Consider the following 23981-nt stretch of genomic DNA (forward strand, 5'->3'; position numbering starts at 1 on the left):
CCTCCCAGTTCCCTGTTGAGAAAAACATAGGGGGAGTAGGCGCGTTTAACATACATCCCGTCCTCCCAGTTCCCTATTGAGAAAAACAGAGGGGGAGTAGGTGCGCTTAACATATATCCCGCCCTCCCAACCCCCATCGAGAAAAACGAAGGGGGGAGTAGGCGCGTTTAACATACACCCCGCCCTCCCAGTTCCCTGTCGAAAAATAAAAGAGGGAAGAGGAGCGTTTAACATACATCCCTTCCTCCCAGTTCCCTGTTGAGAAAAGCTGGGGGGGAGTAGACGCGTTTAACATAATCCCGCCCTCCCATTTCCCTGTTGAGAAAAACTGAGGGGGAGTAGACGCGTTTAACATACATCCTGCCCTCCCAGTTCCCTGTTGAGAAAAACATAGGGGGAGTAGGCGCGTTTAACACATATCCCCCACCCCACCCCCACCCCAACCACATTGAGAAAACCGAAGGGGGGAGTAGGCGCGTTTAACATACCTTCCGCCCTCCCAACCCCATTGAGAAAAAACGAAGGGGGAGTAGGCGCGTTTAACATACATCCCGACCTCCGGATCCCCATCAATAAAAAAAAAAAGAGGGGAGAGTAGGAGCGTTTAACATACATCCTATCATCCCAGTTCCCTATTGAGAAAAACTGAGGGAGAGTAGGAGCGTTTAACATACATCCCGTCCTTCCAGTTCTCTGTTGAGAAAACAGAGGGGGAGTAGGCGCGCGTAACATATATCCCGCCCTCCCAACCCCCGTTGAGAAAAACGAAGGGGGAGTAGGCGCGTTTAACATACATCCGGCCCTCCCAATCCCCGCTAAAAAAGGGGGGGAGAGAGGGTCAATACGCTTTATCACAAGTTCTTACCCAGCTTCCTTGTTAAAAGGGGGATGACATAAGCATATCCTTAATTAAACCCTCACAAAAAGAGGGAGAGGAGGAAGGCAGGCAGAGTGAAATACACAATATAGAATAAATACCCGAGTACAAAGGAAAGATAAAAAAAATAAATTAAACCAACGACAACAAGTCTTCTGTCACTCATTCTTATCTGATAGTAACACGCGACAATGAGCAATGTCTGCATCTACGGACTGCACCATTAATAACGCTTCCTCACGCTGATCAATAGCAGTAGCCAATGCATGATCGGCTTCATCATCCAATTTAGCGAGCTCCTTTATTTCGCTGGGAACCGTTGATTTACGAGCAGTGGCTAACATTTCCTCTCGATCATGATAAATCGTGCGCATCATGTCCACGTGCACCACTCGGGAATCCAATAGCATATCTATCTCCCCCCTCATAAGGAGCAAACGCCTCAATTCACCAGGAAAATCAAAGGAGCGAACAAGCGCGGAAATCGCTGCAAGGGTTAAATTACACCCATGCAAGTGAGGGAAAGCCCGCTCAGAGATAGACAAACGACAGTCAGCTATGGATTGATCTATACCCGCCATCATAACAACGGACTCTTCAAAGAGATGATCGACAACTTGACGGACCTTAACCGTCTCGTCTAACGCGCGGCGGATTTGTACATATACGCATCCCTTCGCCCGAACCCTTTCAGCCATCTGGAACGTATCGTATTGATCAGAAAATTGGCCCCGCTTGGGATCCGTGTCAATCTCCCTCCGCGCCTTGAGCGCTTCAATCTCTGCTTTTACTAAAAAAAGCCTCGTGAGTTCCTCATCCTTGTATCGAAGGTCAACCAGCGAGGGTATCGATGCCAACGGAAGAAAGTAACCATGAAGAACATATTCCATTTAGAACAAAAGAAAGAAGCAGACAAGTTGGAGCTTAAATAAGCCAATATTGCATATTTATAAAGAATCATGAACGATTACAATGAGCACAAAAACCACAGCTGACACGTGGATAGCATTGAAAGGGGGATGTATCTCGAGAAACCACGTCTTGGGAAAATTGAATGCCTTCACAATTTCAAACCCCAAAATTCTAGAGAAATACTAAAAAAAAGAGGGGAGAAGCAACAAAAAAAGAAGAAGATAATAGTAATAATAATAACAATTTAGTCTACCAATAATGAACGGCAGCGAGCAATATCCACGTCCAAAGCCTCCACCATCAAGCGACTGTCGCTGACTTGTGTGTCGGCCAAGCGCAAATCTTGATCATCCTCGTGAACTCGCTTCATAATCTCCTGAATGATCTTATCCTCGGCCCCAGCCCCTTTGGAAAGTGAAAGGGTGTCCTCATGTTCTTCATATTCTCTGCGTGTTTTGTTCTGATGGAACGAACGGAGGGTCCATAACATTCTTGCTTCCTCCCTTAGAACTAGAAGACGAGCTAGTTCGTCCTCAATGTAAGGATGAGGTACAAGCAGAGTGGTCGCTGTTAAGACCAAAGTGTGACCGAGGAGTGGCCGCATCACTCGTTTGGAAATCCAGAGGCCACAATCTGAAATAACCCGGTCTATTGTAGCCATCATATCCAGGGAGTCTGCATATAATTGATTAGCCGCGCCATGAGCGGTAGCGGCATCATTAAGAGCGCGTTGAGTCTTTGGCGACACACTGCCCGATGGTTCCGTGTCTAGCGCGGTTTGATAAGCTTCATATGCCTGCCTAAATTTAGTATTCGCGCCATGTCTGTTAGTAATTCTCCGCTCCCATAGCGCTTCGACTTCAGCCTTCACGAGCAGAAGACGCTTCAGTTCATCATGCTTGAACATCACAGAGGTTAACGCAGGAATATGCGCTAAGACTAGCACGTACCTGTGAAGAGAGTCAACCATGTGAGTCGAGTAGCTTACAAAAGGAAAAGGGAAGAAGGAAAGATCAAGAAATAAGATTAGGAGATACCAGTTGTACATATATATATAAAAGACACTATTCACGAGGCAGCAACTGGCGATCTTCTCCATGCGCAAAGGAATGCGTATGCTGACTCGACCATATAAGTGTGACTATAAAGTTATCTTACGATTAACCTCATAGTCAGGGGACTAATGTTGATACATGAAAAATAATTCCCCTTAACTGGTTTAGGGTGCCCCAAAGAAGAGAAAGGTCACATGGAACATGGGGATTTGGGGACTAAGGCCTAAATCCATTGAAGAAGAATCCATAAGGTGAAAGGGACAATGAAGAAATTAACAAGGAAGAAGGAGGTTGTAATATCCATCCCAACTTTAAGGGTATTTATGTCAATTTTACTGGTAAGGATAAAATAGTCTTTTTACTATAATAGGATATTTTAGTAATTTCCCTAGGAATTGTTTTGGTATCTCATCTACTTGCTTTGACATGGTGTGCCTATATATAAGAAGTATACATAAAATACTAAATTAATGCCTTGATATATGTATGTATATACATATATATATTAGGATGCTTTTGCTAGCTGTATAGTCTGTAGGTAATTATTTGTAGTGGTCTAATGTGGACACTTGTCCAAAAATTAATGGACAGCAGAAAATATATAATAGGTAATTAATAATGAAAGGGAAATTAATGTGAATATAATTCTGATTATCCTTTTTGGATTCTTGACATGCAAAAACGTGTCTTTTAAAGGAATTTTTGTTTATCATCTTATACCATGGCACATTATGATTGGTTGGATTTTATCACCCTGCTGCATGTCGTGTTTGATTGGACCTTCTCTAAATTGAATACTCACCCAGTGAATTTTTGATTAGGTTGAAAATAGAAATAATCCCCGTGATAGCATGCGGAATGTTTGGAAGAGTGAGGTTGACTAGAAGACCTTTGGGGTTAGTAGTCGGTAGTTCTTTTCTGACGTACATATGAAGAAAGAGATAACAATAAAGAATAGATTTTCAACAGAGAGAAATTAAGTTTGCTTGCGGCGGAGAGCAGCTCCGTCTAGAAATCTTAGTGTTACACGAAATGGAGATCATAAAAGGAAGAGAAAAAGTGTTAGTGGACGTGAAAAGCTTGGGTTCTTTGGATCGGTGTTTAGCATCACTCTTTAGTATTATTTGCTAACGTTCGAGGTAGGCGCAACACAATCAAAAACTCTTTTTATTTATGATTTTGTTAATTAAATTCATATTTACAAGTTTTTAGGATGCTATTGATGATGATGTGAGCACGAATATGATTGTCGGGCTGCGGTCCATAAATTGTGATTCTTAAAAATACTTTTGATGAGATACGAAATATTCTTGGGAACGGTTTTGTGTCCCTAAACCCACGTGGGTCTCCCTTGGACGAACGGATTGATTGATTTTATTGTTGTTTATGGATGTGGTGTTTCCATGGGTTTGCTGTGTTGTTAATCATGCTAGTTTTTGTTTTAAAAAGGAATTGAAAAATGTTGCATAAAATGTTTTGCTGCTTCTTTGCCTATTGAGTGTCACAACTCACGTCGTATTATGACAAAAATTCCAGTTTGACGCATGACAAGGAGTTGATCAACGTGGAGCTTAGAGAATAATTTTAAGTCCTTAAGATTGTTATTTATGCGTAAAATTCTAGTTCAAATATGTAATTAGTTTTAGATTTGAAGCTGTAAATTATTGTATGATGTTTAGTTGACTGATCTTCATTTTAAATTACCTTATAATAAATGTAAACCATCTTAAGAGACATTTGGTAAAATTTATAGAATTTTCTGAGTTGTATAACTATTTTTAAAATAATTCTTTATACGAGTGTTAAATCCAGAAAATATCTAACCGTTTTAAATAGTCTTATAAAAACCCTAATTAATAGCTATGATACATTGGTTTTTAGATCTTATTGTCCACTGGGGAAATCATCATCTATGTTTTATCTTTCTAAAATGACAAGACTCATCCAATTCTAAGTTGTGCGCGATTTAATATAACTTTTCTAAAACAGAGTGTCACAATTTTGTTTTTCTGCAGTTTTGGTCAACTACGAGTTTGACTGTGGTCTCGGTCTGTTAATCTTCAACTAACAATTCTAGAAAATTTATGAACAATAGTGTTAGCAGTGCGGATTAATCTACATAAATATAATGAATTTTAGAACTCGTATGAAGCCTGTAAAATTCTATGAATCTACCTTTGTCTGTTTTCAGTTTTACAATTTAGTATTGAAATAATTACTTATTAATTAAATCTTAAGACTTGAACGATGTTAATATTTTTATTTGAGAACAAAAATATGTTTTGTTTCCGGTTGTTTTAAATTTAGGTTAAATCAACGGTTAGATCTTCCCAAATAATTTTCTAAGTTTTCCGCTGCGATTGAAATTATAACATGAACATAAATTAGTTAGGCCCAAATGAATTACTTAACGAGCTTGGGCTTAGTAGCCGGGCTTCGGCTATGGTATCGAAGTAGCACTTCGGGTTTTCAGGCATGGGATCCGGGCATGATCCGGGCCCGAAAATCGGGGTGTTACAGAGGTTATGTTAGAGAAGGGATGACATTAGCAGTAATTAAGGAGGTTTAGGACACATGGCAAGATGTCATAAAAAGGAGGGGCTTTTGGAAAGTCTATATAAGAAAGGACAAGGTACAATGGAAAGACAACTCTCTCTCATACTATTCTAAGAAAAGTGAGGTCATCTTGGTATACTAGGACGGGTAGAACCTAACGAGAATTTCGGTATTAACAACCACCACCGCCCGACCGCCTCGAACCACCGCCACAACCACCTCTTTATATAACTTAATTTAAATCATTAAAAAAACAAAATCAAAATCAAAATTATAACAAACCCATTACTTGTCATTCGTTTTTGGTTGAAAAAATGACAAGTAATCATCAAAATGAGTTGAAAATGGAAGTTGCAGAGAGAAGTTCGGCTAGGAATTATGTGAAAAACTTTACCGAACTAGCCGAGTTCAACTTTAATTGAGGTTTTTCTTTCAGAGGAAAGTTCGGTTACGTCGCATTTTTTTTTCCTAGCCGAACTTTTAGTTCAGTTACGTCGCAATTTTTTTCTCCTAACCGAACTTTTCTCTGAAAACCTATATGTTGAGTTTGGTTACGTCGCAATTTTTTTCTCCTACCCCAACTTTTCCCTGAAAGAAAAAACTCCATTAAAGCTGAGTTCGACTACCTGTGTTTTTAGAAACATTAGCCGAACTACACTTGCAGATGAGTTCGGCTACCTGTTCTTCAAATGTCGTAACCGAACTTTGTTAACCAAACCAAAATCAATTTGTAAATTGTTCATTTTTAGGAATGTTTTGGCTAATTCAAGCACTGTTAACTAAATTTGAAGTATCCGTGAGTACCCAAAACATCATACAATAGAAACTCCTTTAATTAATACTCGATTATTTAATAAACTCTCATAAATAATATTTTTAGCCGGTCCCGAGTCGGGGACAACATGCCAAATTAATCATTCGCTAAAATTATTAAATAATACTTTTTTGATTACCAATGTAGTCCCCATATGAAATATAAATTAATAATTCATTATATATTTTCAATACGTTAATGACTTATGAAGATGATTTTAAAAATGATTCAATTGTCTTATGTGTTCTGTTAAAATCAATATCACATGGAATTTTATCCCTAAGTGTTGTTATCATTGTAAGAATTTCTGGTGTTGTTTTCTCATAACTCAAAAAGAAATTATTTAACGTGCTTGCCGCTTTAACGACCTCGTTTCGTGAAGGGGGATCTCTTGTAGAACCTTCATCATCTTCTTTCCCATCTTAATGAGTTCCATACCGCTCTCAATTATTTTTCATCAATTAATAGTTGCATAACTTCATTTTCTTCCGGATATTCAGGACATCTTGATATTCATTGAATTGCGATAACCTATATTTTCGATCAAATTTTCCAAGTTTTGAGTGATTTCACCGTCTGACTGTTGATCTGAATTGTCTAAACTTTTGTTATATGTTGATCGAAGTTTACAATTAAGCAAAATGAGAGATTGAAGGGTGCTTTGAAGAATTTAATATTCTACGGTATTTAGAAAATAATTATTAGATAATAAGTTTCTCTATAAGTTAATAAGATATTAATTAGTATATAAATTAATAATTATTAATTCATCGGTTAATTAATATCTCGCTTAATTAATATTTTTTGGTGGTCTCAACAACATTAATTTATAGAGTTTCTACTGTACTCTTGTTGTGGCTCTTAAAGAAAAAGATCTAACATTTTTTCTTCCAAAACCCTTATCTTCATTATTATCTTCATCTTCTTCTTCTCCCTTCTCAATAATTCTTCTTTTGAAAAAAATCAAATTATTAATTTAATCTCACTAATCATTAATTAACTCACTAATCAATACACTAATTAATTTTATTATCAAGGACAAATTTGGTATTAAAAAGATAAATATATAAGGGGTGCCTCAAAATTACTTCAAATATCCACCCAAAAAATGAAGAGTAGTCCCCTCCATTTTTTGAGTAGTGCCCAAAAAAAGAACCATAATATTGGGCATACCAAAAACTTTATAGGCATACAAAGTCATTTTCCTAACCAGGGTGTATTGATAAGGGGTGTCTAATGGGTATGCAATGACCTATACACCCTTAAACACTTCGAAAATATTGATTTATAGGCTTTAGGTTCGGCTGACTCGTGTTGATGAGTTATCGGCCGAACTTCTCGCTGTAGACTGAATTCTTTCGATCTTGTTTTGATCATAACTTCTTCGTCCAATGTCGGAATGACCTCATTCTTTTTGCGTTATCTTCGTATTTTCATTCTCTTGAAGATGAAGATAAAATCTACTTGATTTTAATGGGTTAAAATCTACGATTTTGATTATATAAGCTGAACCATTAACATTTTTTATTCCTGAACTCTCAGGAATAGGTTCGGCTTACATCTATGAGCCGAACCAACCCATTGATGAACAGTTCGGCTTACATCTATGAGCCGAACCTCATATAATTTTTCTTCCAGATCACACAGGACTAGGTTCGGCTCATTATGATATTTTTAAACAAGCCGAACTAGTTGGTTCGTCTCATAACAATAACACTTTCAGCTTGCCGAACTGTTCATTAGTTGTCAATATCCAGGTTTCAGATCAAGGTTCGACGCATAATTTAGGTGAGTTGTGAGCCGAACCTAGGTTCGGCGCATAATTTAGTTGCGTTGTGAGCCGAACCAAAGTTCGGCGCATAATGTTGTTGTTTTTTAAGCCGAACGGTTCTTCAAATTTTCAGCTTGAAAGTGTATATGAACAGTTCGGCTGATACGATTTTCATTATATAAGCCGAACCATTAAAATTTTTTATTCCAGAACTCTCAGGAATAGGTTCGGCTTTCTAGGAAAATTTTATACAAGCCGAACTAGTGTCTAGCAAATGTTCGGCGCATACCTAAACAGTTTCATCTAGCCGAACTGTTCATAAAGGGATCGGTTCGGCTCATAAATGTAAGTCGAACCTTTTCATCCTCCAATGGTTTGGGAATCATTGGTGTAGTTGATGTGCATTTTCCTAGGTTTTTTAGATGATATATGACCCTCCTCATCCTCCATTGAATCAAGAATTAGAATTTTCTCACTTTCTCCTTCTCTTTCTCTCCTTCTTAACCAAACCAAAACTTTGATTTTTTTTTTCCTCAAATTTTTCATCTAAACAACTCTTATAATTCTGAAAATTATTTTAATCACTAAACAAAATATTTAATCACTAATCAAGATTATTAACACTAATACGTAAAGGGCAGATTTGCCATTAAAAAAAATTTGGGTTAAGGGGTTATCTGATTTTGCTATTTCACAACCTTTTTTGTCTTCATTCAGTATACCTTGGAAGATTTTGGTATGCCCAAAATTATAGTTCCAAAAAAATCATTCATTTTTCTTTACTACTCCATGTCTTCATGACCCTATCTCGTCTTTCTGTGAGCCCAAAACCTCACCCACTGCGGCCCATTAATAGACGTCATTTGCTAATGATACATATTTTCGACAATTTATTTCCATAATCAGTTCGCATTTAATCCTACAGATATTTGGCTATCGAGTGATTCGGGTGTCATCCGCCTAGGGTGTGCCGGTCATGCACTAAAAAGCATTGTACACAATAGATAGATTTTGAACCGTAAGATTAGTGATTGTCTAGGTCACCATCTTCAATCAAGAAGATCTACAGCACAAAACCCAAGTGCTTCAATATTCTGCAATCTCGTCGCACAATGAAACCCTCCCGATAAGAACAGTAGCTTTAATAATAAAAATGCAAACTTTGAGCATTTTTGATTTTTGATTTGGCGGTCTTTTGAAATTTCAAACGTTCAATTCCAATTCTAGGGTTTCGAATGTCTTCACCTCCATCGACCAAGATTCAGTAAAGCCTCTGATTCAACTTCGAGATTCTTTACTCAGTCATGGCATCTGATTCGAATCGAACACGAATTGACCAGGTTCTCTCTCTCCCCCTCTCTTACTATTACTCTTTGAAACCCTAGATCCCAAATTTTGGATATTTCTCCTTCTTCTTCTTTGATGGAATTTGGGTATTCCTTCAATTTGGGTTTTTTCATGTTTTATTGTTTGTAATTTCATTCTTTTTATTTTCATGGTTTTCGAATTAATTTAATTTTTCTGGGTTTAATTTGTCAATGGTGGTGGGTACTTGCTGCTGCTGCTACCACAGTTTTATGCTTCAAAGAAAAAGAAAGCGATATCGCCTGGACTAAGAAAAGAAAAAGATTTCAAAGGTGGACTAAGTGGAACATCTCCTACTGCTAAAGGTTCTTTGGAGAATTACTTGGTAAAATCATCTCAGGATGATGAGTTTAGGGTCTCTGGTGTTGTTGCTTCGTCGAGGACAAGTCAGATTAAGAGAAAATTGGTGGAGGATAATGAGGATTCGTCTTCGAGGACACAAATTAAAAGAGACACATTGTTTGTTAAAGAACAAGCAGATGTCTCTCTTGGAGTGGTGGATGATGGTCCAAATCGAGCTGCTTTAGATGAAACAATAAGTTCTGCTCCTGCAGAACTACAACAGTTTGCTGCTCATTTTTTGCCGCTGTACTGCAGGTATATGGTCTTTTACATGGTTGTTGTTTCAGTTACTTCATCTGTGTTTTAGGAATCTGAATGTGTTGTTCTAATTCTATATGCTTTGCAGTAATCTTTCATCCAGGGTAAGCCCATCGTTGGAACGGAAATCGAATGTGTACAAAAGGAGTGGTAGCCCATCTCTTCTAGACGTGGAAGACAAGAAGGGAAAGAAGAAACAATGTGTCCTCAGTCAGGAGCAATCTCGATTGGAAGATGGGTTTGCTTCCCCAGTTAAGGAATGTCATGAAGGTGTGAAACATGCAACGGAAGAAGTAGTCTCTGTTTGTCCTGCAGAACCTGATGCTTCTGAAAATAAACCGGTTGATATTCATGGGAGCTTGACAAAAGGCAGTGAGCAGCTTAAATCAAAGTTAGATGCGGTTGATTTATGCACGCCTGATATACAGAAAAGTAAGGCGCTTGAAACACCTAGGTCAGTTCAGGGAAGCTCCATCTTTTCACCTGGAGAGTCATTTTGGAACGAAGCAATTCAATTTGCTGATGGTATTTTTATTCCCAAAGACGAAATGTCTGTCGAAGGAGTGCGCAAACTTAGTGCTTTAAAGGGTCAGTCTGAAGAAAAGATAGCCAAGCTCATAGAAGCAAGGAATTCTTACAGATTGCGTGAGAAGAAAACCATTGAGAATTCAGAATTTGTGTTAGCTAAAGAGGTGTCTCCTTTACCCGTCAAGCATTTCGATTTCTTACAGGATGATAAAAACTTGGAGGAGAGTACTTCTCATCCATTTTCTACCAGTAAAACGAAGGATTATAATGATAAAGGTGGTGGACACTCTGATGCTGGTTCTGTTAAACGCAAAGTTTTGCAGACCACTAGTTTTCTATCTCGTTGCGGAACTGCTCAGCCAAATAAGTTCAATTCCTCTGAAGGGAACATTGAATCTTCTATTCATATATCCTCAAATACGGAGCTCGTTGTTCCAGGTTCTGGCAGTGGAGAAAAACTCGAAGTTCAAAAGATGGATTTCACTTCTGTGGCAGCTGAAAGCAACAGGGCCTTACGGAGTGGAGAGAATAAAAATAGCCCATCTGCAGGACAAACAGAAGATATTAGGAATACTTTTGTTTCTGATCTTAAAAATTCTGAATCATGTACTCCATCGAGTTCTCTGGGAGAAAAGGGTTTTTTGGAACTAAGCAGCTGGCTTCCCCCAGAGTTATGCGGTATATATATGAAAAAGGGCATTTCGAAGCTGTATCCTTGGCAGGTTAGTTTTAAACTCTGCTAACGTGTTAAGCTGAGTCCTTTGCATCATTCACACCAAACACTAAAGTAAACTTAATGAAAGCCCATTTTCTATCTTCCAAATGCTCTTTCCTTTTATCCTCTCCTTACCTTTCTGTGTTGCAATCTAACTTCACCTTATCATGTTCATGATTCTCTTATGACCATTTCATACTGCTCTCATAAATTTGCAATTCCTTCAAACTTACTTGACCTGTATTCATGCCTTAGAACTTCATCCATTGACTGCATAATGACTGGCTTACTATTTTACTTTACTCCATGACACAATAATTGCTATTTTTTGTATTTTGCAAGATATTATATTTGACTTTTCTGTTCTGAGGCACCTAATTTTGTTTTATCTGAGTATCTCCAATGTAGTTGTGAACTGGTTCTGTTTATACGAAATGCAAGTAACTCATGCTGTCTGTTTTTGTAGGTTGACTGCCTCAAGGTGGACGGAGTCTTGCAGAGAAGAAATCTTGTGTATTGTGCATCTACAAGGTGATACTTATAAAAGCAATTGGCTATATAATATTATATAAAATCTTTTAATGAAAATGATGATGTATTCTGGTCACAGATTAAGTTGTCTTCCACAACAAGCACCTATTATATGGATTAATTCACTTAACAGGAAGATATCACTGGATAATTATATATTTTTCCTTAGAAACAATTACATTGTATTCTGATAGATTGGTACTCTTTTTCCTTTTTTACCTTATTTTGTTGTTATGTGCACCACTAGCATTGATGTTTTTATGCCGCAAGTTTGTTCCAAGGGGAGGGGTTCTAATGTCACTGGAACTTACGACTTATATTACCCAGAGATGCAAAGAAGCAAATAGACAGTTTGTGTCTAAAGATATGTATTTCATTGGTATTCACATGATGCAGTGCACCCAGTTGAAGTGCATGTGTAGCGTAGGATGAAAAGGGGGCTATGAATAAGATGGTCATGGTTAATTTTGTAGTTAATACATTGGGTGATTGTCTGATGCTTAAGCTTGTGCATTGTATCACAGTGCTGGTAAGAGTTTCGTGGCTGAAATCTTGATGCTCCGGCGAGTCATAGCAACTGGAAAAATTGCATTACTTGTGCTGCCCTATGTATCAATTTGTGCAGAAAAGGTGCCTTTTTTTTGCATGAAGATTGTCACTTCTATCACTTTCTTACTTTTGTTATAGTAACTATTCTTACTACATACAGGCAGAACATTTGGAAGTACTTTTGGAGCCTCTGGGTAAGCATGTACGCAGTTTCTACGGAAACCAAGGAGGTGGATCACTGCCTAAAGATACTTCGGTAGCTGTTTGTACAATTGAGAAGGCAAACTTTTTAATTAACAGATTGTTGGAAGAAGGGCGTCTTTCTGAAGTTGGAATTATCGTTATAGATGAACTACACATGGTAATCTAACAACTTTTTTTACAATTGCCTCTTTGATATGTTACGCCTGAGTGAATAAAATTACATTTGTAACATCGTAATCTGTTCTGATAGGTTGGTGATCAGCATCGAGGGTATCTTTTGGAGCTGATGTTGACCAAACTTCGGTATGCTGTGGGGAAAGGTAATACAGAATCATCTAGTGGAGAAAGCTCTGGTTCGAGTAGCGGAAAGGGAGACCCCGCTCATGGGTTGCAGATGGTTGGAATGAGTGCAACCATGCCAAATGTAGCAGCTGTAGCTGATTGGCTTCAAGTAAGTGAATGCATTGCAAATATGACTTATCTATTGGACATATAGACCACAACTGCTATGTTTGCTTACCTACCTGGTCTCAAAGAGTCAAAGTTATTCGACTTTGTCTAAATCAGCAGCCAACATAATAATGACTTCAGCTGATGAATCATGAATGTTAAATATTCATATGGGTATCCTTGGATAGTTTGATATAACTTGTAGTAGAACTGCCAAAGGTCTTGATGTTTGATGGAATTTTCTTGCATGATCTCTAGGTTGACTAATTATCGGTACCCACTAATAATGCAGGCAGCACTGTATCAGACAGAATTTCGACCTGTTCCACTTGAAGAATACATTAAAGTTGGGAGCAGTATTTATAACAAAAAGATGGAACTTATTCGAACAATTCCTAAAACTGCTGATCTTGGTGGTAAAGATCCAGACCACGTTGTGGAACTATGCAATGAGGTACGTCTTCTTTGTGCCTACAGTTCCTCTTCAGCTTTGATAACAGAAATCCTCTTCACAGTTTTGACGGACAGCTTTGACTAGTAATGATCGAATTGTCCAGGTGGTTCAAGAAGGTCATTCAGTACTTATATTTTGTTCGAGTAGAAAAGGATGTGAGTCAACTGCAAAGCATGTTGCTAAGTTCCTGAAGAAGTTTCCCATCAGCAACAATGATGATCAAAGTGAACTGAGTGACATTTCTTCTGCTATTGATGCCCTTAAAAGGTCTCCTGTAGGACTGGATCCTGTATTAGAAGAAACTCTGCCGTCTGGAGTTGCCTACCACCATGCTGGCCTCACGGTAAAGTTTTGTCATCTAAATCTGAATGTTAAGTCATATATTGCTTTCTTATTGATAAGACTTCCCTATTAGTGAATCCTATCTACTGTTCGATGTTTTCCTTATAAAGGTACTATAGTATTAGCTTCCATCTTTTTATTATTATTTTTTTTTTAATGTTGGAATAGGTTGAAGAAAGAGAAGTTGTCGAAACCTGCTACCGGAAAGGACTAGTACGTGTTTTAACTGCTACGTCCACATTAGCTGCTGGGGTTAACTTACCTGCTAGGAGAGTAATATTTCGACAGCCGAAGATTGGCCGTGATTTCCTAGATGGGACAAGGTACAAACAGATGTCCGGTCGTGCTGGTCGTACTGGAATTGACACCAAAGGAGAAAGTGTACGTTACAAGGCTCAACACATAGTTTACTTGTTTGTGCAGAAATATGGAAGTTTAATGTTCAGTTGTGCAGTCGTTTCTGATCATTTTTTTTTGTTTTGTTTTGTTTTGAAGCTTAGTCTTTCATTTTCCATCAGCTTATGCTATTATGTTTGTTATTTCTCATCAACCAGGTACTTATTTGCAAATCAGAGGAGATTAAAAGAATTACCGCTATTCTTAATGATAGCTGCCCCCCCTTGCAATCTTGCCTCTCTGATGATAAAAACGGAATGACTCATGCAATTTTGGAGGTTGTTGCTGGCGGGATTGTGCAAACTGCTAATGATATTCATCGATATGTTAGGTGCACACTTCTCAATTCAACAAAACCATTTCAAGATGTTGTCAAGTCAGCTCAGGATTCTCTTCGGTGGCTATGCCATATGAAATTTCTTGAATGGAGTGAAGAGACCAAGTTGTACAGCACCACACCACTTGGGCGTGCATCCTTTGGAAGTTCTCTAAGCCCTGAAGAATCCCTTGTAAAGTTCTCAATACTTTAAACTTCTGTCATGATTTTTGTATTTGTTACAGACAGCTTATTGGATTTACTAACATATATTCATAGTAACTTAATAAAATATTGTAAATAGGTTGTTCTGGATGATCTTTCGAGGGCAAGGGAAGGATTTGTGCTTGCATCCGACTTGCATTTAGTTTATTTGGTCACACCCATTAATGTAGACGTTGAGCCAGATTGGGAGTTGTTCTACGAGAGGTTCATGCAGTTGTCTCTTCTTGAGCAAGTAAATCAACAATTTTGTATGGACATTGCTCAAATTTACTTGGTGTATTTTAATTTTTGAATGTGTATATGTTTGTCACATGTGCAGTCAGTTGGCAATCGTGTTGGAGTGGGAGAACCTTTTTTGATGCGAATGGCTCATGGTGCACCCATCTCAGTGAAATCAAGAGAGAATAAGAAAGGCTTGCAAGGAAGATGTCAAAACCTATCTGTTGGTGGTACCAACAAGCTTTCGGATGAGCAAACTCTTCGTGTGTGTAGACGCTTTTATGTGGCGTTAATGTTATCAAGACTTGTTCAGGTGCTAGCTATAGTGGGAGAAGTTCTTATTTTTTCTTCTCTTTCTCCTGTTTTTCCAACAAGACATATTTTGTTTTTTCATACTATACTTATTTATTATCTGTGTTATAAAGCTCTAACTATTTTCCTGTTCGAGTGCAGGAGGCACCTGTGGGTGATGTGTGTGAAGCTTACAGAGTGGCTAGAGGGATGGTACAGTCCCTCCAAGAAAATGCTGGAAGGTTTGCTTCAATGGTTACGTTGTTTTGTGAGAGACTTGGTTGGCATGATCTAGAAGGTTTAGTTTCGAAGTTCCAGAATAGAGTTTCGTTTGGAGTACGAGCAGAGATTGTAGAACTGACTAATATCCCATATGTTAAGGTGTGTATGTTGTTCTATTTCATCTTGTACTTGTATATGTGTTCATTTAAGCTGTACCATTAGAAGCTTGCAACAATTAAAAGAGACTGAAAAAAATGTTACTTACATTATAGGGTTCTCGAGCTAGAGCACTCTACAAAGCTGGCTTACGTACACCTCAAGCCATTGCTGAGGCATCTATTCCTGAGATAGTCAAAGCTCTTTTTGAATCTTCGTCTTGGGTTGAACAAGGTGAGTTTTTGTGAGATAGATGTTTGTAGTTCATTGTATATATTTTTATTTATGTGAATGAAGGATCTACCCATGTAATCTGTACACGGTTTTGGTTATCTTTGAATTTTTTATTAGTTTCCCATGTGCTTTTTCCCCCTTACTTTATACACCAGCCAAATTTTTTTTGCTAATCTTGATGGTTGGTTCATTTGTTGATTAACAGCTTCAGCACAAAGGCGTATACAATCAGGAGTTGCCAAGAAAATAAAAAATGGTGCTCGCAAAATTGTTCTTGACAAAGCTGAAGAGGCAAGATTAGCTGCTTTTTCAGCTTTTAAATCTCTTGGGATTGATGTTCCTCAGTTTGGACAACCCTTGATTTGCAATGTTGCTGGGAATCCCATTAATGACGAAGGCGGAGTGGCCTCCTCTGGGGATGACAATAATTGTAACCTTATCGATATCGAACCCACAGAAAATGTTGCAGCCGAACTTGCTACCGAAGGGGCCGAGGCTTCTGACGCTGCTGTGCAACACATTGAACGAGGGAAGTCAATGAAGGTATCAGATACTGTGTTAGGCACCTCAAATGAGGTAAACTCAGATGTTGCATTGGCCAGCAGCAAAATCCTTGGAGTACCGATTGGAGGTTTATCCTTAGCTTCTGATGATCAGATCCAATCAGGTGTCATTCATAGAGAAAACTTTGTGTTACCAACATCTGCACAAACTGTAGACACTAGCAAGAACAATACAGTAGCTGGGAAGTTTGTAGACGCTAGCAATAATAATTCAATAGCTGGTAGTCACCTTAAACATGAACAGGTAATAGATAGCAGTAGAGGAGAAACTGCATTTAGCAATGATAGTCAGAACCTTAGTGAGAGAGGTCCTGTTAATGCAAGTAAACTGCCTGGCGGAATTGATTCATTTCTAGATCTCTGGGATACAATCACCGAGTTTTATTTTGATGTTCACTTCACAAAACGATCAGAACTGAACTCTATTGTACCGTTTGAAATTCATGGACTGTCCATTTGTTGGGAAAGTTCATCTGTGTATTATTTGAATTTGTCAAGGGATCTAACTTGTTCCGGCGTCAGGAAACCTGAAGATCCGCCCGGGAGCATAAATGGCGGCAAGTATGGTTTTCTAACTCCAAATCATCAGTGGGACATGGTTAAACATAGATGGAGTAGGATAGCTAAGATCATGGCACGAAGAGACGTCAAGAAAATAGGCTGGAACCTAAAAGTTCAGATGCAGGTGTTAAAGAACCCTGGCATTTGGATTCATCGGTTTGGTAGAGTGAGCTTTACGCAGAAGGAAATGGATATTCAACTAGTTGATAACTCATTCTTTTTGCTTCCCCGGGTATATGTAGAAGATGTGATTGACATGTCTATTGTAGCATGGATACTATGGCCCGATGAAGAGAGAAGCTCCAACCCGAATCTCGAAAAGGTAGTTCATGTGCATAGTGAATTTTCACTAAGATCTTAAGTTTGGATATTCCACTGATCCTTCATACTATTTTTGTGATCATTGTTTTTTTCTAAGATAATATCCACAATCATTACGTATTTAAAAGAATATCCACTATCATTGCGTATTTTTATGATGATTCATGATGCTTACCGAGGTTTTACTGTTTCAGGAAGTAAAGAAAAGGTTATCCCCTGAGGTGGCTGCCGCTGCCCATCGGTATGGTAGGTGGAAGAACCAGATGCGCCGAGCTGCCCATGATGGCTGCTGCCGTCGTGTTGCTCAGATCCGAGCTCTAGGTTCTGTCTTGTGGAAGTTAATTGTTTCAGAAGAACTTGTTGAAGCTCTTGTTAGCATTGAAAATCCACTGGTAACTATTACGTGATCCCTACCATTTACAAAAGTTCTGTAAATATCATCAGCTTAATTTTGAAACATGTTTCTGCCTATTTATCATAAAGTTGTGCTTTTTTGGGGTCTTTTAATTTGCTGTGCTTTAATAATAGGTTAATATTCTTGCGGATATGGAGCTGTGGGGAATAGGAGTCGACATGGAAGGATGCCTTCGAGCAAGGCAGATACTGGGAAAAAAGTTAAAGGAGCTTGAGGCTGAAGCTTACAGGCTAGCTGGAAAGAACTTCTCATTGTACACAGCTGCTGATATTGCGAATATACTCTTTGATCACTTGAAGCTGCCCATACCTGAAGGTCAAACCAAAGGAAAACAGCATCCAAGTACTGATAAGCAAACCTTGGATATATTAAGGTTTTGTAATGTTAAATATCTTCCTCTTCTTATTTATGCAACTATTTTTTTCTAGAACTTTCTGAACTTGCTTATTAGTTACTGTTTTCTTTTTCTTCCCGAACTGTGTTCTTATAGGTCCAGTTCTTTAGCAATAAGTAATTCTTTTGTCATTTCAGGCATCAGCATCCTATTGTTTCCGTGATTAAAGAGCATCGAACTTTGGCAAAGCTATTAAACTGTACGTTAGGATCGATTTGTTCTCTGTCGAGGCTATCTATGAGGTCACAGAGGTACACATTACATGGTCATTGGCTCCAGACCTCAACAGCAACTGGGCGTCTTTCAATGGAGGAGCCAAATCTCCAGGTTATAATTTATTTGATATCCGTGAGTGTTGAGTTATATGCTTCAGTCTTCCAATTTATGTCTCAAATTGTGGATTCTTTACAGTGTGTTGAACATGAAGTTGAGTTCCAATCGTGTGTCAAGGACAAAACTGGAAGTGATCTAGAAGCTACTCGCCACTTAATCAATGCACGTGAATATTTTATGCCTACTCAGGTAAAATCCATTCTTTGACCTAGAAATCATGATTTGGGGTCATGTAGTTTGCCTCACATCTCAAAATTGTTGTGGCAGGACAATTGGTTGTTGCTGACTGCAGATTATTCTCAAATAGAATTGCGATTGATGGCTCATTTCTCCAAGGATTCTTCGTTAATTCGGCTTCTTAGTAAGCCAAATGGTGATGTATTTACAATGTTAGCTGCGAGATGGACTGGGCAGCAAGAATCTAAAGTTAGCTCCAAAGAGAGGGATCAAACAAAAAAGTTGGTTTATGGTATCCTATATGGAATGGGTCCTAAGACGCTTGCCGAACAACTAGATTGCAGCTCAGACAATGCTGCCGAAAAAATTCAAAGCTTTAAGAGTTCTTTCCCTGGTGTTGCTTCGTGGCTTCAAGAAGCAGTTGAATCTTGCCGCCAGAAAGGGTAGGTCAATCTTAATTTTCCATTAATATGTTTCTGGGTGGGTGGGGCTTTCTTTCTTTAGATTTGTAGTTAGATGTGTTTATTTCCTTTGGTAAAATTGTAGCTTTGACTTTGCTTTAAATGCAGATATGTCACAACTCTTAAGGGGAGAAAGCGCTTCTTATCCAAAATAAAATTGGGAACCAGCAAAGAAAAAGGAAAAGCCCAGAGACAAGCTGTTAATTCTATTTGCCAGGTATAGTCCTGAATCTTTTGTGTATCTTCAAGTTATCTTGATAGTTGATACTGACATCTGCCTTTCCAGGGATCTGCTGCTGATATAATTAAGATTGCAATGATAAATATTCACTCGGTGATTACTGAGGGATGTCCTGTACCTGATTCAGCTACAAAGTTTGCAGAACAGTTTCCCATGCTAAAAGGCCACTGCCGGCTTGTTCTACAGGTTGTTAAAATACGTTCGTTAGTTTTTAATACTGTGCCCTCATATATCAAAAGTTGGTTCTCCGTCTCCGTCTCCCCCTCCTCCCTCCCTCTCTCTTCATATGTGTGTGTGCGTGCGTGTACTTTTGTTTGTGAATGGGCCCTTCTCTTTCTTATGCAATTCGAGGACCTTGAAGATTTTAAATTGCTTCGCAGGTACATGATGAACTTGTACTGGAAGTAGATCCTTCTGTCCTACGGGAAGCTGGATTATTGCTGCAAGGGAGCATGGAAACTGCTGCAGCGCTTCTGGGTAAGAGAGCTTACCCATGAAACTTGATCGGTTCATCTTATTTGTATTGATGATTGACAGGTATATTTTCTTCTTGTGATTTCAGTTCCTCTGCAAGCAAAACTAAAGTTTGGAAAAACATGGGGTTCATTGGAACCTTTTCATGCATCGTAAGGAAGCCATACAACAGTTATATATCACAAGTAATATTCCTGGATTTTTTTTTTGGCTGATGTTCGTGAAGGAGGGTTGTTTGATGTGAAACGTCCGAAGTAGCTAAGTCAATTTCTCATTGGCCATTTTAAAGAACAAACAACTTCCGGAAGTAGACTAGGCTTTCAAAATCTGAATCTACACTGAAGTTAAAAAGGATTTTTACCTTTCCACAAATACATACCTTCATGAAGTGCGAAACACCTTGTCCCGAGCCATGCAGGAAATAAGGTAGATGAATGCATGCCTGCCACTTTATTCGAGGAGGATATGTAAAAATGCAACAATAAACTTGAACTGAACTGGTTCATTAGTGGCATAATGGTGCCAATGTTAACTTCCGAGCGTGTATCTTAATCAGGAAAACTGTAAGATGTATACTGCTTAAACTGTCTGAAAGTTGAGAAAATGAAGCCCTTGTAACGACCAAGTCTACATCTAGTCCTGCTATTGGAGAGTATATAATTCATCTGCTGATCTTGGAATGTGAAGGTTAAAACCAGCATATTTGAAGAATCGAAGTTCACGTAGGGGTACATTTTTCAGAACAATCATATGGGACTTGAATTTGGAAAATTAGATGTTCAGAATCTTCAGATATCTGCAAGGAAAGGCAGCTGAGGAAAGGATACATATACTTATTTTATGTTACGAGGTTCATTCTAGAGATTAACTGCTGATTGTATTGACAAAGGTACAGAAGTTGCGACTATGTGATATAGCTAGCATGTTCTGTGGTCTATGTGATATAGCTAGCATGTTCTGTGGTCTGTATTCTGGTTTCGTCGTAGATGATTTACAAACTGATCATCACGCCTGACTTGTTTGACAGTGGCCAAACAAAAATAGCTCAAAGAAGTTAAGCAGACGGCGGCATGAGGTATTTCTTTTCTTAAGGTAATTTACATTGAACACGAGATCTGCTGTAAATTTTTTTGCCATGTCCAGAAATCCTCATTGTTTTTTCATCATACATTGTAAATGATTTGCACATTAGTATACACAACGGTCTGAGCTGATTTTTTTTCCCTTAAGCTCAATGATGCATAACAAAAAGGGCAGTTAATGACAAGAACTTGAAAATGAGCTGAATTAGAGACCGATTATGCTGTATTTTTTATTCTTTGAAATTTGCTCTAATCTTTTAGCCGTCTGACGTAGAAATGAGTTACCATCTAGTAGAGATGGCAGCTAATGGCTTTTGCGCTGACTTCTGGAGGTGTGCTTGCCTGATAGGCTTATGGGATGGTTGTATCGACCGTGCAAGGAATGAAAGCCCTGTAACACCCTATGCCGACATGGATCTAGCCAGCACATGTTCTTCTATTTTATGTTTAGGAAACAAAAACTTAAAAAAGAGGTCTGGTCAGATAATAGCCATGCACTCTGGTCCTATGGTGTTAGGCACAACCTAAAGAGTAAATTGGTTAAGGTTGCTCAGTTCTACTGTAGTTCAGCCATTCAGGTAAGGATCAGAATAAGCGAAACCACATGGTTTCGTTTCAGTTAGTTGAGGGTACTTTAGATACACTTTCTTTTTGTTCATCTGAAGGAAGATTAACTAGAACTCACCAATTCACTAATCTTTTTGTTCAGTTTTCTTTTTAATTGTTCAGAATATCTAGTAATCATCAATGGGAATCAAAGAACACCTTTAGAAAAACCAATAAGATAAGTACAACATTATTATTATTGATAATTTTAAGTGAACATCATCAACTCTTGTATTCTTTATTTCAATATATATATATATAACCAAACATAGGATAAAGACTGAACTGAAGTACTTACAACACTATCCTACATACAACAGGTGCTAAGAAAAGTAGATTAAGTTTCAGTTTAGTGCTTATGTGTATACTTTTGCAATGAAACCCAGAATCTAACAGAAGTAACTATGAAGGAAAGTTGTATGTGACCTTCTAGTTCTTGATTGTCCACGCAATGTGATCCTCTGGCAGGAAGTGGCAGATTGGAACAGTTCCTGGCTTAACCTTAAGTACTTGGAAGGCTAAGTGCTTAGGGTTCCACGACGAAGTGTCAGTGTGACATACAGCAACCGCCTTGACTTTTGTGCCATCGGTTCCAACCAATGGTACAGTATAGGCTCTAGTAGAGTGTGTTGCATGACAGAAGTAAACTGCATATAGATATGACTGCCCATGGCAGACTACAGCGTGATCACCATTCATCTTTTTGACTCCTGATTGAATGACATACTGTTGTTTCTTTGTTGCTTCTGTATTGATCTCAGTTGTCAAGGCATTAACATTCTTTCCCAACTTTGAAATGCTGAAATCAATCATCGATTCTAGTGATGTTGCACAATGCTTCTCCTCTTTAGCTACTGTAGGTTCTTCACATTTTTTGATCGTGTCTTTGATAACATCTGCTTCTTCTGATGAGGGGTCGACTGAAAATTGGTCCAAGATATCAGTCAACTTGTTTGAGGAGAATGGTATCGACTTAACGAGCTGGCGAGGTAATAATGTAGCTCCACTAGTAGTTTTAACGAATTGCAAATTTATCTTTTTTCCAGAATGCAAATCTTTCTCTAAAAAGAACAGAGCAGAGTTAGGATCATCTTGGAGTTGGTTTGCAGATGCTGCATAGTTGTACTGAAACGGGTTGGGACCAGGATGAACATAAACAGTGACTGGTCTTTTTCCTTTCTTGCGAGTGTTCACAGAAACTCCTCCTTTTCCTACATTCACTTTAGTTCTTCCTCCTGGCTTTCCAGTGTCAACTCCAACTCCTCCTTTATGTCCGACATTTACGGTTGTGCCGCTACCCGATTTTGGGTTCTGAGTACCGACGTGCACACCACCCTTTCCAACGTTAACTGCGGTACCTTTTCCTCCGGGTTTCCGGTTAACAACAACTACGCCACCTTTGCCTACACCAACTGAAGTTCCTGATCCTCCAGGTTTGTTTGTGATCACACCCACGCCTCCTTTACCTACACCAACTGAAGTTCCTGATCCTCCTGGTTTCTTTGTATCCACATTGACACCACCTTTTCCTACGCCAACATAAGTGTTTTTCTCTTCTACAAGATCTGCAGGTTTTAGGTAAATGAGATATCAGTATTGGCTCCAAGTTAGCTCTTCAACTAAAACACAGAAAAACTTCGAAAAGCATGAACAGAAACAGTAAAAAAATAACTACTAGAAGCAAAACGCTTGCTTCTTTTTGAAGTGAACAAGAAGAGTAAATCCTCAAGTTCTGTTATCACATTCTCTTCCTGGAAATTTTGGCTTTGTTACTGAAGCTCCCTCTGAGCCTAAGTTCTCTTCCTGTGATACACTAATCTGGGAAGTCATTTAAGTCGGATCTAGAGTCTAAATTAAAAAAGATGCAGTTCAAGTGAAACCTTGTAAAATACATACTGTAGTAGAAGTACATAGCTCAGGTTAGAGAACAAACCAGGTCGTAAAAGATCTTGAACAGTTTTGGGCATTGGGGTTTTTGGCAACATGTTTTGCCAGTAGAGTTCAGAAGGATGAGTTGCATAACTTCCTTGAGCACATAAAGTCGCTACTACCACAACCTGCAGCAAAACATATCACAACTCATTACTACCTGAACAGAAAATTGATAGAAAACAAACATAACAAAGATCAAATTACTATAAAGGAAGTAGTAAATTCTTTTGATGGAGAAACCAAAAGCTTACAAGAAGAGAAGCAAAGATGGGTATGAAATGTAACTTCATTTTTACTAAATTCTGTATTGAAATATCTCCGACAACTTCAAACTGTAAACTTGTACTGAAGAGTGTTAGAGATATAAAGAGTTATTTATAGTGAATTCTTAGGTCCATGAAGTTACAAGATTCTTGTTAGGAAGAGAAGGTTTGATTATTTAAAATCACAACTGCCCCCTGCCTTACTACATTGAATGCAGTGTTTGAAAATATTGGTAAATCCTAATGGACAGATGTAGGTCTTCTGATGTCTTCTGGTGACAACATTTACTCTGTATGGGGAGAGTAACAACAAAAAATGTACTGAAATTTAAAGTTTTAAACAGTGATCCTCAGCAGTTGTTTAGGTTAGAAGCTT

At 38.4% G+C, this 23981-nt stretch overlaps 2 protein-coding genes across 2 annotated transcripts; one reads left to right on the forward strand and one right to left on the reverse strand.

Annotated features, from left to right (window-relative positions):
- The first annotated feature begins 9180 nt into the window (after positions 1-9180).
- On the forward strand, positions 9181-20969 carry LOC113303779 (helicase and polymerase-containing protein TEBICHI-like). The gene is made up of 25 exons (XM_026552862.1): positions 9181-9325; positions 9559-9947; positions 10039-11200; positions 11660-11724; positions 12249-12354; positions 12434-12634; positions 12728-12928; positions 13220-13381; positions 13485-13724; positions 13892-14104; positions 14278-14628; positions 14740-14892; positions 14980-15192; positions 15333-15551; positions 15665-15782; positions 15988-17228; positions 17422-17619; positions 17756-18015; positions 18174-18363; positions 18448-18558; positions 18637-18989; positions 19116-19224; positions 19294-19434; positions 19629-19725; positions 19811-20969. The coding sequence occupies exons 1-25, from the start codon at positions 9290-9292 to the stop codon at positions 19876-19878; spliced, it is 6597 nt and encodes a 2198-aa protein (XP_026408647.1). The 5' UTR covers positions 9181-9289; the 3' UTR covers positions 19879-20969.
- Positions 20970-21584: 615 nt separating this feature from the next.
- On the reverse strand, positions 21585-23752 carry LOC113303780 (BURP domain protein RD22-like). The gene is made up of 3 exons (XM_026552864.1): positions 23594-23752; positions 23344-23467; positions 21585-22975 (listed from the first exon to the last, which is right to left on the reverse strand). The coding sequence occupies exons 1-3, from the start codon at positions 23630-23632 to the stop codon at positions 21840-21842; spliced, it is 1299 nt and encodes a 432-aa protein (XP_026408649.1). The 5' UTR covers positions 23633-23752; the 3' UTR covers positions 21585-21839.
- Between the last annotated feature and the right edge of the window lie 229 nt (positions 23753-23981).

The sequence above is a fragment of the Papaver somniferum genome, chromosome 8 (assembly GCF_003573695.1).
Source record: "Papaver somniferum cultivar HN1 chromosome 8, ASM357369v1, whole genome shotgun sequence".
NCBI lineage: Eukaryota > Viridiplantae > Streptophyta > Magnoliopsida > Ranunculales > Papaveraceae > Papaver > Papaver somniferum.